The 17,818-nt window shown below is 46.9% G+C and overlaps 1 protein-coding gene across 1 annotated transcript in view; it reads left to right on the top strand.

Annotated features, from left to right (window-relative positions):
• CASP6 (caspase 6) overlaps nucleotides 1-17,818 on the top strand; it is a 215,652-nt gene that overhangs the window by 49,384 nt on the left and 148,450 nt on the right. Inside the window, exons 3-4 of the mRNA XM_078676677.1 lie at nucleotides 1,510-1,546; nucleotides 12,585-12,734. Coding sequence (XP_078532803.1) covers nucleotides 1,510-1,546; nucleotides 12,585-12,734 — 187 coding nt within the window. The remainder of the gene's footprint in view (nucleotides 1-1,509; nucleotides 1,547-12,584; nucleotides 12,735-17,818) is intronic.

Here is a 17,818-nt window from a genome sequence, read left to right as displayed (position 1 = left end):
GAAACATTAGGGGTAAGAGGTGACTGAATAACTAAAACACACAGGACCCTTCTCCAACAATTGCGCCATTTCATACACTATAAAACTAGTTTCTATCTTAATTTTAATAAAAACCTGGGTCATTTGATTGTAGCCCAGCACCTATTCAATAGGCGCCGCTTCATCAAAGGTCTCCTCCTGGTGTTCCAATTTATTCTCACATTTTAAATTTGAGGGCAGCACCTTACACTCAACCACACATGCTTACATTTCTAAGCTTTATACAGTTTAAAGTTGTCACATACACATTGGTTCCTTTTTATCATTAGCTCCTTATTTACTTCACCTATCAGGCTGAAGCAATATCCAAGTATCTCAAGTGAGGTGTTAAAAACAGTTCTTGTCATGTTAATGTTTTGATCAAGAAACAAATTAGCTTTCATTATTTTCTAATATATCTCAACAGCTGTCAGTATATGAATAAATGTGGATTGTGGCCTATCTAACGGCTGATGAGATATGAAGAAAAACGGGTTGTTTCTTGTGAGTTGGAGAAAAGCAGACAATAATATTTAGTTATGAATAAATAAATACCAAGTTGTTTCTGCATCCCGAGAAATGGTCAGTAGAGGTCCAACTCTGATGGAACCTCCCTTCAAGCAAACAGGGTAGCCCTGTCCCTGACCTGTCTAGCTGAGAGCCTTCCTGTTTCCTTGATCTCTCAAACCATGCCTTGCCTGGCTCTTTACTGCACCAAGTTACAATGACCTCTTACATGGACTTGTTGACCACGTGACAGTTATCCACATCAATGCGTCAATGATAGCTTCTTCCTTGTAATTGGTTTGGGGCGCTCCAATCAGCACGAGTTTCCATGGCTACAGTGCAAAAGTAAATCGGTCTCTACGCTGATCTTGATGTTTAGAGATGGCCTACGGGTGAGGCCCCTTCATCAGCCAAACAACTTCTGCATTCAGCAACTTTTGTTCATGTGCAAGAAGAATGTTGATCGCATTCAGAGTCGCTTATGGAGGCAGCCGTTCCCCGTAGAAGGACCGTGACATTGGAGCCGACTACCTCACTGCAGACCTGCATACTCCTCTTCAAAAGATATCTCCCTGCTAGTTTCTGTTCTCCATAGCACTTCTCATTCTGTAGCTGCCCCAGTTAGACACTCATGCTACCCACGTTGTAAAAACTGTCAGTCTTATTGTTTCTTGGCTTTCTGGTCCAGAGCGTCAAGGAGCCCTGCCAGCATATGGAATATAAAGTAAATTCATAAGTGAGTGGCTGTTATTAGTGCATCATAAAGAACGTTGTGGTCCACCTAGAGTGTTTTTGAGGACCTTAGGTTTACTAGCTGCAATAAAGAGTTAATTGATTTTACAGCAAATTAGATTGAATGTTAGGGGCTGTCATTCTGCTGTTTGATGTACATCGCCTCATATATGCTGAATTTTGTCATGAATTGATTTGGAGCAGCAAAATGCAGAATTGTGTAATTTTCTCCATTATTTTTCTCTGTTGCAGATGGGGGCATTACTGAAATGGAAGTAGTTGATGTTAGGTAAGAGGCGCTTTTGATAAACTTTGCAGTTATTTTCCCAACTATTTTGGTTTATTGTAAATTGTGTATGTTCGAAACGAGAATTGGTTAAAAAATGAGAAAGGTCTCATTGTGGATTTATGTCCCACATCTGCGGTTCTTAACCTGGCATACCTGACTCCTATTCAGTGGGACCGGAACTGGAAATGAAATAATATTAGCAGATTAATTAACTAGGTTTACATAATGTAAAACTTTAAAAACATGTAAATGCTAGTTAGGGAGTATGGAATTGGAGGCTAAATATTTCGTTGGTAGCCTTATCTCAAGACGTGGGAACAGCGCAAACACAGCGGATGGAATATAGTATGAACGATTGGTGGCATTAGTAGAAGCACTTGTATGGGCTGACAAAAAAGAGAAAATGCATTTGGAGCAAACAAGTGGTATGCATATTGCTTCATCTTTTAGAAATAAAACTACATTTTGAAAAGCTCCAAACTTCCCATTGAAACGTCGATTCGTGCATGTTATTTGTTATTGTAAATAAAATACAATATTTCATAATTTCTGTATTTGTTTGAGGTATACATATTTCTGTTTATTGTATTAAGGTTCAAATCTTAGAGTTCAGTACAGCTTTCAGTAAAGATTGAGTGAGGGCCACTGAAGCCAAACGGTTAAAACCCACTGTTCTACATTGATATCTCGAATCACCACCTGCCACACCCCTCCCCCCCCAACATGTGTTTAATGTAGGTTTTCATCAGAACTGTGCTTGAGAAGTCAACTGATGAACTCCAGTTGGGTCTTCAAAATGACCAACAAATATGCATATTGTTAGAAATGGGATCTCTGGTTGGCTGAGGCTTGCGCCAAAGCCAGGCAGAGACCACCACTCTAGTTAGGGCAAGGGAATTACACTCCAAAGATAACCCCTGCTCAACCCCTTGGTAGCGTTGCACGAGCAGTAAGGCTTATCCCGGAGGCAATGTGTAAAGCATTTTGCACGCACACAACAGCAACAACATCCCTGGCCTCCCACAAAAGGAACTCCATACAAGGTTATATCAGAAATAGCCTTTGTATTCTCAAATCAGATTAGAATAATAATCACATTCTGTACACGGTGCCAACTGGCACTGGGCAATATTTACAAGGGATTATGTACATATGACAGGGCCACGTAGGCCACTGTCAGTATTAGCACTTGGTAAAGAAATAGTAAAATAGATAACTTGGTAAAAGTAAAATAGGCCATAAGACGTACAACCAGTAAACCCTGGTAATCACTGTACTTTGCAACAGTCTTTGACATGAACTACATCATGCACAGTATCCCACAAGTCTAAATACATTAGACCCTAACCACCTAAGTGAAAATTACACTAGGGGCGTAAATCACACAGGGAAGTATAATCTCCCTAACACAAACCAAGATAGGTAAAACAACCTCCAAGTCATAAACCATATTTTAGAGGTATCAAAATAAGGGTGCGCAAAACATACTATACACAATGCATTTCCTTAGCACCTAAAAAGCATTAGCACATAAATCACATTAGGGCCCTGCGCCCTATTAATGTAACAATCCCCCTGGCCAACTGGCCATCTAAAAAGGGGGCTTAAACGCCCTATGTCCAGAGTCAGGGCTGCTGCCTAGGCAGCGAAAGTCAAGGTTGCGCCACTGCGCCAAACCCTAAATGTCGCAGCTGCCCACTACTTGCTGGGTAGCTGAGAACAATAAACTGGAGGCCTAAACGCTGCAGCTGGCACTAAGTGCTGCGCAGCTGTGGAAGGCCAAGGAAGGGCGAAGGAGTGCGTCTCACTCCTAGGTTAAAAAAGAACATGTCCCATGAAAGAAATACCTAAACGGTGCAGCTGCCCACTACTTGCTGGGCAGCTGTGAAAGTAAAAAATGCGGCATGGGCTCTCACTGGCCCTTAGGAATAAAACTGCGCCCAGACGTTGGTGCCACCTAGGCTCTGAAACACACTCATGGCCCCTGGAGCACTCTGGCTCCTTAACTAGTTATGCGCCCAAAATAGAGGAACTTGCCCCCAAGCACTGAGGCATCCCATGGGGAAAGACACGGGCCTCTCGGACCCCTCACGGCGCTCTCTGAAACAATCACTGGCCCTTCGTTGGAGCCTTTTAGGCTCTAAAAGAAATAATCACATGCCCTCTTCGATGCAGCTGCCCGTAACTGCGGCGCAGCTGGGAAGCAACACTAAGGACAGGGAGGTAAAAGGAATGGGGAGGAGCACTACAGGGGCTCCCAACTCAGCCCCCACTCAAGCTTCACTCACCAGTTAATGTGGTGCTCACTCTCACGCTGGGGCGGCTCCGCCTGGTGTCCTGCTGCAATCGCCGGGGCTCGCAAGGCTCTGGTCTTCTTCCTGTGCTGCGGGACCAGCAGCACTTCTCTTGCGGCGCGGGGTTCTCTTTCACTCTTGGGAGCCCCACGTTGCCATCGGCAACCTCTGCTGCCTTCCTGCTTCACCCGGGCCCCCTCCTGGGAGCCCCGGGACTTCTTACCGGCAGTCGAGGAGGCGGGGTGGGCTCCTGTCCTTCTCATGACGTAGCTGAGCTTCCCCTCTTGCCGTAGCGTCACTTCAGCTTCCGTCCGGCAGTCCCGCCCTTAACCAGGCAGGTCGCGGGCGGTGGCGGTAATCTTGGCAAAGTTGCGGCGTAATTTAAATACAGGACAAGGATGACGGCCATAATGCAGGGTGGGCACCTGCACTGAAAATAACCAAAATAGGCAGGCATTACGCCGGGTGGGCACCTGCTAGGAATCAACAACAGCGGGGGAATCCCTACGTCGGGATACCCTCGAAAATAAGTGCAGCTCCGTGCTGCAGGCTGACAAGAGAGGCTCTTGGTAAAATAAGGGCAGTGCTCTGCAGGGGAATCTCAGCAAAGCACTCCCAGGGTGCCCAAAGTAGCATAGAGTCCTTAAATATAAAAATGAATCCAAAGTCTTTTTAAAGGCCTGGAAATGACAAGCAAAGCAGAAGGGTCCCAAGAAGAAGTCCTCCAGGCATCCAGGGGTAGGGCAGGGCCCAGGGAGGCTAGCCTTCCCCTGAGCCCCAGCAGCGGCACGCCTCTGGCAGATTCCAGTCCAAGACAAGAACAAGAACATTTTACATGGGGTCAGAGCCCCTTTTTATACACACATTTCCTTTGTTTCCAAAGGTGCAGGCAAGGGGAGAATCAGATGCAACTGGTTCTGGAGCACTTTGTTTTGCTCTGCCCCTCTCCCTATTCACAGGACAGGCCAGGGACATCAGATGCACCGCAGGGGGTGGAGCCAGCATTGTGGAGGGAAGTCCCAGCCCTATTCAGGTCCCAGGTGCAACTCCTCCCGCCCATCTACATGCAGATCTCCCCACTCACCACCGGGCAGACCCATCCTTACTCCTGGAGCCAAGCACACCAGCCAGCCCCTGTCAATCACAAGCCAGACAGTCAATTCACATTCACTGCACACAGAAATGCCAACTTCTAAAAGTGGCACTTCTACACTAGTCACATTAAATCTGCGCACACCGTCGCGCAACATTTAATCTCACGAGTTTGCACATACCGAACTCGCCCCTGCACTCCCCACACATCAGGAACTACCATGGACACTCATATCCCCCATGCATTCCTATGGGAGGGCAGGCCAATCTCACCACATGCACTCAGAGAGCGCACGCACTTTACACTGGGCCACAGTGCCAAAGTGCGCAGAGACCAGAAATCACTACCATTATGTAATATTAAAAAGCAAAAAGTTCAGGGGTGAACCTGCCAAAAGGGCCAAGTCCAACACAACTCCCTTCCAGCCAAAACGCAGGGCAAACCAATCACCACTGTGATGGGCTTCCCTGCTTGGGGCGATAGAACACAGACGCCGGCCCTCACTGCATGGGCACCCTCCTGTTCTACGCCACGTGGTTCCACAAATCAAACACCTAAAAAAACTCAGGCCCAACTAGGCTACCCCACCGGTACTCCTTAGTTGTCCACGGCTAGGACCAGGCCCTAGGCCACCCAGATACCACTGGTCCTTGCCAATCCACAGAGTGGGGTGTAGTAACCCCTGGCATACAATAGCCGTTTTTCACTCTCCTTCTCAGTGTAGTTCCAAACTACCACTGATCCTTAAACCTAGGGACCGCACCCTCAGGCTGACCAGAGGTCACGGGCAAGAGTGCCCCACCCTACCTCTACTTCTGGGGTTGCGCACTCTCCCAGGAGAAGCACCCTCCAGAACACAACTCTCCCACCAATTTAGGACCTCTCTCCATCAACTGGTCTACCACCTGGGATCCATATTCACCGGATGCACAGGGGTCAGAGGCGAGGTACTCCCTTCCTCTGCACCCCCTTCCAGAGTTCTGTACCCTCCCACTGGAGAACAGGGTCCCTCCACTTAAGGTAGACCCCACCTGCTCTCAGGGTAGTACTACAACGCTCAGCCAAGAGCCCACAAAGAATCCTGCTAGGCCTTTACCACCCCTGCTGGAAAACACAGGGTCTCTACACTTAAGATGAGACCCACCTGTGTTCACAGGGATACCCCAAGAAGGCAAAGCCGGCCAGGACACTGATTACAGTTGACCTGGCATCCAGACCCGGAAACACCGGCTACTGGCTCCCCAACTGAGGGACGTACCCTTTGGTCAGATGCCCGTCAAACCAGGACTTCACGAGGGTGACACATAACTGTATCGTGTGACAGTCTGCCTGGCGCAGATCTCACAACCTCCTGTCCAACTGACAGTGTGTGCAGATCCTCCAGGACAGAAGTGGCGCCACCATGGCCAATCATTGGCGACACAGCCCTTTCGGCCGGCCCGTGACCCACTGGTTCCCACTGGGGACTCTTTCCCCCTCTCACCCCTCCATCTGGACTTCTGCACCCTCCCAACTGGAGCGGCACCGCCAGACACCAGAACTACTGGAGACCTGCTTACAGATGTTCCACCTTCTCTAAACACTGGGAGATCCTCCTCAAATGGTCTACAAGTACAGCCTAGGTTCCCCACCTGGTGTTCCCTAAAGAAACCATCCAGGTCCTGAGACAAGATTTCAGGCACATGGAGACACGCAGTCCCACCCATTCCTTCTCCTCAGAGACAGGACATGGGCCCCTACACCAGGACCTAGCTGGGCTACTCTGAACCTCTACCACCACTCTGGGCTGCAAGACACCTCAGTCACTCCTTTTGGAATCACTCCCCGATGCAAGCTTCTTATTGTAGACAACTCACACCCAATCAACCAGCAATTTCCTTATTTCAGAGAACTCACACCAAAGTATTCAGCAAGCTCCTTATTTCAGAGAACTCACACCAAAGTATTCAGCAAGCTCCTTATTTCAGAGAACTCAGATCCAAGTATTCAGCAAGCTCCTTATTTCAGAGAACTCACACCCAATTGTCCAGTGCAACACACCATTCATCCACACACAACCCCCCCAGACCGGTGAGACAATATCTACTGCCCTTGAATCTCAAACTGCACCCCTCTTACTGAGCATCAGGTACCACACTCTGGGAACGGGACGGGGAACACATGCACTGGACACACTTTAGCTGCTTCCAATGGATCCCACCTTTACTGGTGAATCCAGAAACCTCACACTGCACTAGAAACACATTTTCAAACCAATGACATTTAGAACAAACTTAGAAACAAGAATCCCTTTTCCATGTGACTATCTAAAATGCAGAGTTTTGTAGTGAAGCCAGCTGTCGCTGTGGTACTGCGCAAACACAAGTCCAAAATCTCTTCCGCTGTTTTCCAGTGTTAGAAATGGGATCTCTGGTTGGCTGACGCTTACGTCAAAGCCAGGCAGAGACCACCATTCTAGTTAGGGCAAGGGAGTTACACTCCAAAGATAACCCCTGCTCATCCCCTTGATAGCGTGGCACGAGCAGTAAGGCTTATTTCGGAGGCAATGAGTAAAGCATTTGCGCACGCACACAACAGCAACAATATCTCTGGCCCCCCACAAAAGGAACTCCACACAAGGTTATATCAAAAATAGCCTTTGTATTCTCCAAACACATTAGAATAATAATCATATTCTGTACACGGTGCCAACTGGCACTGGGCACTATTTACAAGGGATTATGTACACATGACAGGGCCACGTTGGCCACTGTCAGAATTAGCACTTGGTAAAGAATTAGTAAAATAGATAACTTGGTAAAAGTAAAATAGGCCATAAAACGTACAACCAGTAAACACTGATAATCACTGTACTTTGCAACAGTCTGTGACATGAACTACATCATGCACAGTATCCCACAAGTCTAAATACATTAGACCCTAACCACGTAAGTAAAAATTACACTAGGGGCGTAAATCACACAGGGAAGTATAATCTCCCTAACACAAACCAAGATAGGTAAAACAACCTCATAGTCATAAACCATATTTTAGAGGTATCAAAATAGGGCGCGCAAAACATATTATACACAATACATTTCCTAGCACCCAAACAGCATTAGCACATAAATCACATTAGGGCCTTGCACCCTAACAATGTAACAATCCCCCTGGCCAACTGGCCATCTAAAAAGGGGGCTCAAACGCCCTATGTCCAGAGAGTCAGGGCTGCTGCCTAGGCAGCGAAAGTCAAGGTTGCTCCACTGCGCCAAAACCTAAACGTTACAGCTGCCCACTACTTGCTGGGCAGCTGAGAACAATAAACTGGAGGCCTAAACGCAGCAGCTGGCACTGGATGTATGACGGTACAACGCGTGGTATTACCACACATACTGTTACAACACAGGTTTTACAACGCAAGTCGTTACAACAACTTGCGTTGGTGGGCGCTGAATAGTGGAATAGCTTAATTTACTATTCCAACTCCAGTCCCCGTGGATAGTAGGGAAGGTGTTGGATAGTAAATTAAACTATTGCCTATCCTACAGCGCCCTCCAGCGCAAGTCGTTGTAACGACTTTCGTTGTAAAACCTGCGTTGTAATGGTACAGCGTTGTTAAAGATTCATTGTAAAGGATGTTCCCCGCTGGCATTAAATGCTGCGCAGCTGTGGAAGGCCAAGGAAGGGCGAAGGAGTGCGTCTCACTCCTAGGTTAAAAAAGAACATGTCCCATGAAAGAAATACCTAAACGGTGCAGCTGCCCACTACTTACTGGGCAGCTGTGAAAGTAAAAAACGTGGCATGGGCTCTCAATGGCCCTTAGGAATAAAACTGCGCCCAAACATTGGAGCCACCTAGGCTCTGAAAGACACACATGGCCCCTGGAGCACTATGGCTCCTTAACTATTTATGCGCCTAAAATAGAAGAGCTTGCTCCCAAGCACTGAGGCATCCCATGGGGAAAGACACGGGCCTCTCGGGCCCCTCACAGGGCTCTCTGAAACAATCACTGCCCCTTTTGTTGGAGCCTTCTAGGCTCTAAAAGAAATAATCACATGCCCTCATCGATGCAGCTGCCCGTAACTGCGGCGCAGCTGGGAAGCACTACTAAGGACAAGGAGGCAAAAGGAAGAGGAGGGAGCACTATGGGGACTCCCAACTCAGCCCCCACTCAAGCTTCATTCACCGGTTAATGCGGTGCTCGCTCTCTCGCTGGGGCAGCTCCGTCTGGTGTCCTGCTGCAATCACCGGGGCTCGCAAGTCTCCGGTCTTCTTCCTGTGCTGCGGGACCGGCAGCACTACTCTTGCGGCGCGGGGCTTCCCTTTCATTCTTGGGAGCTCTGCACTGCCATAGTCAGCCTCTGCCGCCTTCACGCTTCACCCGGGCCCCCTCCTGGGAGCCTCGGGACTTCTTACCAGCACTCGAGGAGGCAGGGTGGGCTTCTGTCCTCCTCATGACGCAGCAGAGCTTCCCCTCTTGCCGCGGCGTCACTTCCGCTTCCGCCCGGTGAACCCGCCCTCTACCAGGCAGGCCACGGGTGGCGGCGGCAATCTTGGCAAAGTCACGGGGTGGGCAACCGCGCATTTGAAGACGAGCACAACAACGGGGTGGGCAACCGTAATTTAAATACAGGACAAGGATGGCGACCATAATGCAGGGTGGTCACCTGCACTGAAAGTAGCCAAAATAGGCGGGCATGACGCGGGGTGGGCACCCGCTAGGAATCAACAACAGCGGGGGAATCCCTACGTCGGGATTCCCTCGAAAATGAGTGCAGCTCCATGCTGCAGGCTGACAAGAGAGGCTCTTGGTAAAATAAGGGCAGCGAACTGCAGGGGAATCTCAGCAAAGCACTCCCAGGGTGCCTAAAGAAGCATAGAGTCCTTAAATATAAAAATGAAGCCAAAGTCTTTTTAAGGGCCTGTAAATGACAAGCAAAGCAGAAGGGTCCCAAGAAGAAGTCCTCCAGACATCCAGGGGCAGGGCTGGGCCCAGGGAGGCAAGCCTTCCCCTGAGCCCCAGCAGCGGCACACCCCTGGCAGATTCCAGCCCAAGACAAGAACAAGAATATTTTACATGGGGTCACAGCCCCTTTTTATACACACATTTCCTTTGTTTCCAAAGGTGCAGGCAAGGGGAGAACCAGATGCAACTGGTTCTGGAGCACTTTGTTTTGCTCAGCCCCTCTCTCTATTCACAGGACAGGCCAGGGACATCATACGCACCACAGGGGGTGGAGCCAGCATTGTGAGGGAAGGCCCAGCCCTATTCAGGTCCTAGGTGAAACTCCTCCCTCCCATCTACATGCAGATCTCCTCACTCACCACCGGGCAGACCCATCCTGACACCTGGAGCCAAGCACACCAGCCAGCCCCTGTCAATCACAAGCCAGACAGTCAATTCACATTCACTGCACACAGAAATGCCAACTTCTAAAAGTGGCACTTCTACACTAGTCACATTAAATCTGTGCACACCGTCACGCAGCATTTAATCTCACAAGTTCGCACATACTGAACTCACCCCCTGCACTCCCCACACATCAGGAACTACCATGGACACTCATATTCCCCATGCATTCCTATGGGAGGGCAGGCCAATCTCACCACACGCACTCAGAGAGCGCACGCACTTTACACTGGGCCACAGTGCTAAAGTGCGCAGAGACCAGAAATCACTATCATTATGTAACATTAAAAAGCAAAACGTTCAGGGGTGAACCTGCCAAAAGGGCCAAGTCCAACACATATGCTAATTATCCTCACTTATATCCATTGTGTCTAAACCATCCTAAATATTATGTATATCTTGAAAACCAGACTGGATTTTAGTATCTGGTGACAAGACCAGCTCAGGCCTGGTGTTCATGTTCTCTGGAATAGGACCGGTCTGATCCTGGCAGCTTTGAGTTAAGCCTCCCTGCCAGAGATGACAGTACTACAATAATGCTGATTTGGAAAGGTACCCTCCAAGCTCCAGGGTACCAAATCTTCATCTGTTTAATGTAATGAAGGCTAGGATGGAAGGATACCGCTTATTTCAGCATGGATTATTGAGTGCATGCTACTTACAGCATTTGTCCCCCCCCCGAAACCCCCACCTCCTCTGAAAACCAAAAGGGGTGAATTAAGTAGTAAGAATGATAAAAACACTCCATTTCATAAATTGCGTGTGGCGGGGTAGCAAGTTGTTGAAACAGTATAAGATTATAGAAGTTAGCCCTGCCTCATTGGTGGGCAATTTTACCACTGCAGTTGTTCCCCTGAACAGACACTACAATGTTTGTGCCACACATGTGAGCAGAGATCCATTGGCTGTGCGAGTCCTTGCTATCCATGTTTAAGTGCCTAGTTATTTAAGTGCCTAGTTTTCTGCTTGGTGGTAAACTATCGGGTAAAGATGGGTCTATGGAAAGAAACTGGAAATGTTTCTGCGAGAACTAGAGAGACAACAGTGAGACACTTACTACAGTTAACAAAGATATATATATATATATATATATATATATATATATACATCTGAAGAAACACATTGGGAAAACCAAGGGCCTTATGAGTTGGACGGATGGCGTACTCTGTCAAACATGACCGATATGATGTCCGCTGCATAGGACATAAGGATATAATACTCTAGTAATACAGTGGGTGAGACATATTCCACCAAAACCTAAATAAGGCCCTAAGTCCTAACTTGTCAGATTCTGGACAGGGTAGTGTGTCTGTATGGCGTGGGCAACAATTTAGAACTAGAATGTGGTACTTACAGTATTTAAGTGTACACAAACCATTTCCAATGCGCCTTTACATGAAATGACTTACTGAGGCCTATACTAGCAACGATAGTGGAAAGAGTACTCTAAATAAAGCCCAAACCCCCTGTGAACAAAATACTTCTCCTTTGCAGCTGGCTTATAATTTGTTCCTCGGGCAGAAGGGAGAAGCAGGGTGGTATTACAGAAGGCAGCACCACCACACTTTTAAAGTATGGGTAGTATCATTCTCAAGGAAAGAAATACCTTGCACCGCTCTAACATGCATATGCCGAAGACCTCCTACTTCCCAAAGCAGTCAACAAATAGACGTGGCATGTCAGGAAGTGGCGCTGGCCAACAGTATCAGTTGTACCACTCGAGCGGTAACACTTATACTACTGAATAGGCCATGTTACACCACATGCGTTCAGAACGCATGCCATTATAACGCGGTCATTACAATGACCGCGTTGTTACATTGCAAACCATTACAACGCAAGTCATTACAACGACTTGCTGTATGGGGCGCGCTGGACTTTGGAATATTATAATTTACTATTCCAACTCCAGTTGGTGCAACAGTAGGGAAGATGTTTGATTTAAAATCCAGCACCTTCTGCCCCCTACAGCAAGTTGTTGTAATGGCTTGCGTTGTAATGGCATGTAATGTAACAACACGGCTGTTCTAATGAGCGCGTTGTAATGGAATGCGATGTGTAAACATCATTGTAAATGAAGATTCCCAATACCAATAGGACTATGTCATGATGCTGGCAGTGCTCCTATAGATGGCCAGGAGGCAGCGTCACTTGTATTAGGGTGGGGCATTGACTCATTATATCTCAGACCCTTATGTCTATGTAAATTGGATTTGAATGAATGTACATTTGTTTACATCTTTCATTTATTTTCCACCCAAGATATGAGCGCTTCAATCCTGCAGAAGAGTACAAAATGAACCATAAGAGCAGAGGAGTGGCACTGATCTTCAACCACGAGCGGTTCCATTGGTTCCTAACCATGCCTGAGAGGCGCGGCACCAATGCTGACAGGGACAACCTCCAACAAAGGTGAGGCTGAAAAAAATAAAACAAAAGAACACAATGCAATCTGTTTGTATAGAGCACTTGTCATCATTGTAATCTGACTTTACATGACTGAAAACAAAAGTTGATATAACTGAACTCAGCAGGACTAATTTGATCACCCTCTTAAGGATGAGAGGCTGAGGAGGCCTACTAGAATGTATACATGTAAACTGGCAAGCGCTTTTTTAGCACGCCCATTACCCCACTTACATATTTTAGCATCTAAAAGAAGAGGAACCAAAGAAACAACCTGTCACTGTCTACACAGCATTTCTTTTCTTGAACAAAAATGTAGAGGTTGATTTAGGACACAGGACTCAGAAGTCAAGATTCAGAATAAAGTGCTGTTGGTGGGTAAAGTGTACCACAGAAAAGAGAGGGTCAGAGCTTTAGAGGTTATGTTATGTTATGTTATGTTATGTTATCCGGATTTATAGAGCGCACAGATGCCCCAGCAAAGGGGCGTCCTGGCGCTAGAACAGAACAGAAACCGGACAGAAGGTGGAAGACACAACACAACGACAAAACTAAGGACCTAAGCACCAAAGGTTACTACCTATTGGTCCTTCCTAAATCAACACTATATCTCAGTGCAGCAGGTCTAGAATGTGACCCACATACATCCCAAATAGGTGGTTAAAAACCACCACAATTAACCATTACAAATTGACCCTGCACCCGAGATTGATAAGTATTCAACTTATATAATTATCCTAATGTATAAAATTTCAAAAAATGATACATTGTATTGAAAATAGAATGGCTTCGCAGAAAAAAGTATCACAGAATCATATATCTTGATTGTAGTTGGAAAGAGTCTTTTTTATTGAAAATCACTTGTCTGCTTTTGCTTAGGGACTACTTTTTTTCAAGCAACTGCCTCTATTTAATTGTCTTGATAGAAAACAACCAGTAGAGGTCAGTAAAATGCCAGAATCTCTTTACCTAAGACAATGTGCTTCATAGCTAAAAACCTATCATGTGAGGAAAGCGCTCCCACGGTTTAACCACACGTGCGTGTCTGGCCTATGCAGTATCATTCAACCTTTTTTGGGGGGCCATTATGAATTAATGTGAATAGTTTAGCAAAACCACCCAATTCAACATGGCGCACACCCTGGGTACGTTTTACTGGTTACGGCACCCAGCTTTGTTTCATAATGGATGAGATTAATGATAATGCTCCAGGGCCTTCTACTGCTCCTTTCATGTAGGGGTGGGTGGAATTTGTGTAATCGCGTTACGCAAATCTCCGCAAAACGGTAAAAAATCTCTGCGAACACGCAGAAATTCCACTAACACGCGGAATTGCTTGTTCGTGATGCTTTTTTACTGTTTGCAATCGCTGTTTGCATGCTCGTGTGGAAATATCTCGCGAACACGCATTTTGAGAATGCAAACAAGCAAAAAATTTCGCGAAGTCGCGGGACGCAGAATTTTGGACAATTTCACGTTCTCCGCGGATCGCGAAATTACCCAAATTCCACAGATTCCGCGAGCGGAATGGAATTTACCACCCAGGCCTACTATCATGGCATCTATACAGTTCATAATTGAGAGAGCTGTAGAAGCTGCTTTTAAGAGCAGAGAGGAGGATACTTTTCCTAAGGTGCCTTATATTCAGGAGATGGAGGAAGTCTGTATATAGAGGCTGAAACAGAGGAGGAGAGGAAGATTTATACCAGGAGAAGAGCTCTTTAATTTGTTTCAGCATTTAAGGGACAATATTGGTTTGCCTGTTACTGAATCAGTGGTAGGGGAAGAGGACTTTCACAGTATATGCTGTAGTGAGGTCATGGGATTAACTGCAGACATTGCTAAGTTAGCATTAGTTAGTATATGCTTGGCAGCCATTTTGCCGCTTTTGCACATGTTACAAACAGCCACATGCATCAAGCGATTTAGGAATCGCAAACGATGCGAATCTCAAAAATCGGCCGTTTGCGATTTCTAAATCACTATTTGGGATGCATCAATCCAAAATTCAATAAATCGCTATTTTTAGCGATTTCTAAAAATGCGATTGCATTTAAGGAATCGCAATTTGCGATTCCTTAAATGCAGTGCATGACACCTAAAACAAATTGCGAATTCGCAATTAGGAGGAAAAAATTACCATGAGGTTGGACCTCATGGTAATTTGCGAAAAAGCTGAAAAATTCAATTTTGTGCATTTTTCAAACTGTCATGTTGTGCACACACATGCCCTTAGGGCATGTGTGTGCACAACAAATGTGCATAGATTGATTTCAGGGGTGCAACAGGGTGTCCTTTGGACACCCCTGCACCCTTGAAATCGCAATCTCAATTTGCGATTAGCTAATTGCGAATCGCAAATTGAGATTGTCTTCCCATTCATTCCTATGGGCCTTTTGGCCCATAGGAATCAATGGGAAGGGATTCCTTAATTGCGATTCGCAATTTGTGACTCGCAATTAAGGAAAAATAAGGAATCGCTAAAACAATTGCGATTTTTTGATGCATTACCGTTTGCGATTCCTTAATTGCGATTCCTTAATTTTCGCAATTAAGGAATCGCAAACGGCAACAATGATTCATGTACCTGTATATGTTTTTATTCTCGTGGGCAGACCTCTGGTGCATTTTCACATGAGAACTGTCTGCCTTCCACACATTCAGCTGTACACTGTGCTCCTCGTCTGCACAGTGTGTTCAAGGTCGAAATCAATGTATGCTGTTGATTCACTTTGGTCAGTGCCACGCCCATAGACACAACATAGAACACAGCTGCACTACTGAAAGTCGGGTGCTTTTAATATGGCATTTGCATGCATGAAAAGGCACTTCGAGAGATTCATTCCAACGAAGAAGAGCTGTGCTTGTCCTGAGATGTGATTCCTTGCATCTAGACTTGGCGGTATGGAGTCCCCCTGACAAAGCCCAGAGGTCTTCTATAATTATAATAAACTAGCTTATAGCAAGGGGAGGGTGGTAAGGCGCTGTAGCCCTGTTTCCACTGTCATTATAATATGGTTTCCCCTTTTGTGCTTTATGAAATTGTCAAAAAAATCTATGATGTCCCTAGAGCATGTATCTAATGGATTACTAGGTTGGTCCAAAAGATACTATGCATCCACCATAGGACTTGCCTGTTTTTTTGGGTCAACCTCACAACCACAAAAGTATGAACTTACTCATATCAAAAGGGACTAACAATAAGGTATTTAAATCAATGGTATTAGCAATTTGTAAACACAATACCTAAACACAATTCTAACAAAACATTAAGTGTACGAATAAAATAAATATGAAATTGTTACAGCAAACAAAAGATGAACGGAATGCTGACAATGCAAGCATTCTCTCCCAGTCAAAAGATCTGAGTTAAATCCATTGTTCTTTTGCTCACTACGCCACCCCAGTTTGGACCCAGCCATATGCAAATCAGTCTTGACCCTGTGCCTCATGGGAACAGTCCAGACCGAACTGCCAGGCCAGGTCCTCCCTGGACCGGAAACAAGCATCCTGGAACTGGTTTCAGGGTATATCACCCTTCTTCAGCCCGGCTAGCTTGAATCCAGTGGCACAGTGAGCAAGGGACCCACGTCTGGGCATACCCATCCCACTTAGGGCGAAAAGTGTTACAGCAAACAAATGATGGACAGAATGCTGACAATGCAATCATTCTCCCTAGTCAATCAATCAATCAAGAACATTTGTAAAGCGCGCTACTCACCCGTTAGGGTCTCAAGGCGCTGGGGGGGGGGGGCTGCTACTGCTCGAAAAGCCAGGTCTTGAGTTGCTTCCTGAAGGAGAGATGGTCCTGGGTGAGTCGTAGATGGGTGGGGAGGGTGTTCCAGGTCTTGGCCGCCAGGTAGGTGAAGGATCTTCCTCCGGTGGTGATTCTGCAGATCCGTGGGACGGTGGCGAGGGCGAGGCTGGCGGAGCGGAGCTGGCGGGTTGTCGTGTAGAACGTGAGGCGGTTGTTGAGGTATTTGGGGCCCAAGTCGTGGAGAGCCTTGTGTGCGTGGGAGAGAAGTCTGAACGTGATCCTCTTGCTGACGGGGATCCAGTGCAGGTCCCTCAGGTGGGCGGAGATGTGGCTGTGTCGGGGGATGTCCAGGACGAGTCGTGCTGAGGCGTTCTGGATGCGCTGGAGTTTTTTCTGTAGTTTGGCGGTGGTCCCAGCGTAGAGGGCGTTCCCGTAGTCCAGACGGCTGGTGACGAGGGCCTGGGTGACCGTTTTCCTGGTTCCAGTGGGGATCCAGCGGAAGATCTTACGGAGCATGCGGAGTGTGTTGAAGCAGGAGGAGGTAACGGCGTTAACTTGCCTGGCCATCGTGAGGGAGGAGTCAAGGATGAAGCCCAGGTTGCGTGATGGTCCGTGGGCTTGGGTGGGGGGCCCAGAGCAGGGGGCCACCAGGAGTCGTCCCAGGCGGAGATGGATGGGCCGAGGATGAGGACTTCCGTCTCCTCTCCAGGGAGGGCCTTGCCTGTCAGTTCGGGCTTGACTGTTCCCATTGGGCGCAGGGTCAAGACTGATTTGCATATGGCTGGGTCCAAACTGATATGGCATGGTGAGCAAACAAACAATGGATTTAGGCCCAGATCTCTGTACTGGGTTGAATGTATGACATGGTTCTGCATTCTGTCCATCGGTTGTTCTTGTTGCATTTATGGAATTGTAAGCATGCTGATTATATTGTTCTTATGCATTTTGCTGCTAGTATTGGCTCGTGTACTGCAATATAGAGCATGTTAGTTAAAATAAGCATTTTAAAATATACTGTGTCTCTGTTTACTCACGTTGTGGACAAGTATGAGTGTTAGAACGACAGAGTGTTCTTCCCGCGATTCCTGAGAGGGTTGGCGTGACATGTTCTAGGATGTCTAATCATTGGTAACTTAGCTTTAGCACGGAGAACAAATGAGACACTATAGGTAGTCGGATTGGGGTTCTGGGCACCAAAGTGTTTTTTTTGGTACACCACTACACATCGAAGTCCTGGTTTCCTGCGCATAGTTCTGTGTATGTGCAGAATCCCTGCAACATGGCGCACTTAACGTTTGGTCTGGTTCTTATTTATGAGGCACTCGAGTAGTAC

This window comes from Lissotriton helveticus, chromosome 2_1, assembly GCF_964261635.1.
Source record: "Lissotriton helveticus chromosome 2_1, aLisHel1.1, whole genome shotgun sequence".
NCBI lineage: Eukaryota > Metazoa > Chordata > Amphibia > Caudata > Salamandridae > Lissotriton > Lissotriton helveticus.
The sequence above is the reverse complement of the archived record's forward strand: the minus strand, read 5'-3'. Positions and strand labels throughout refer to the sequence as shown.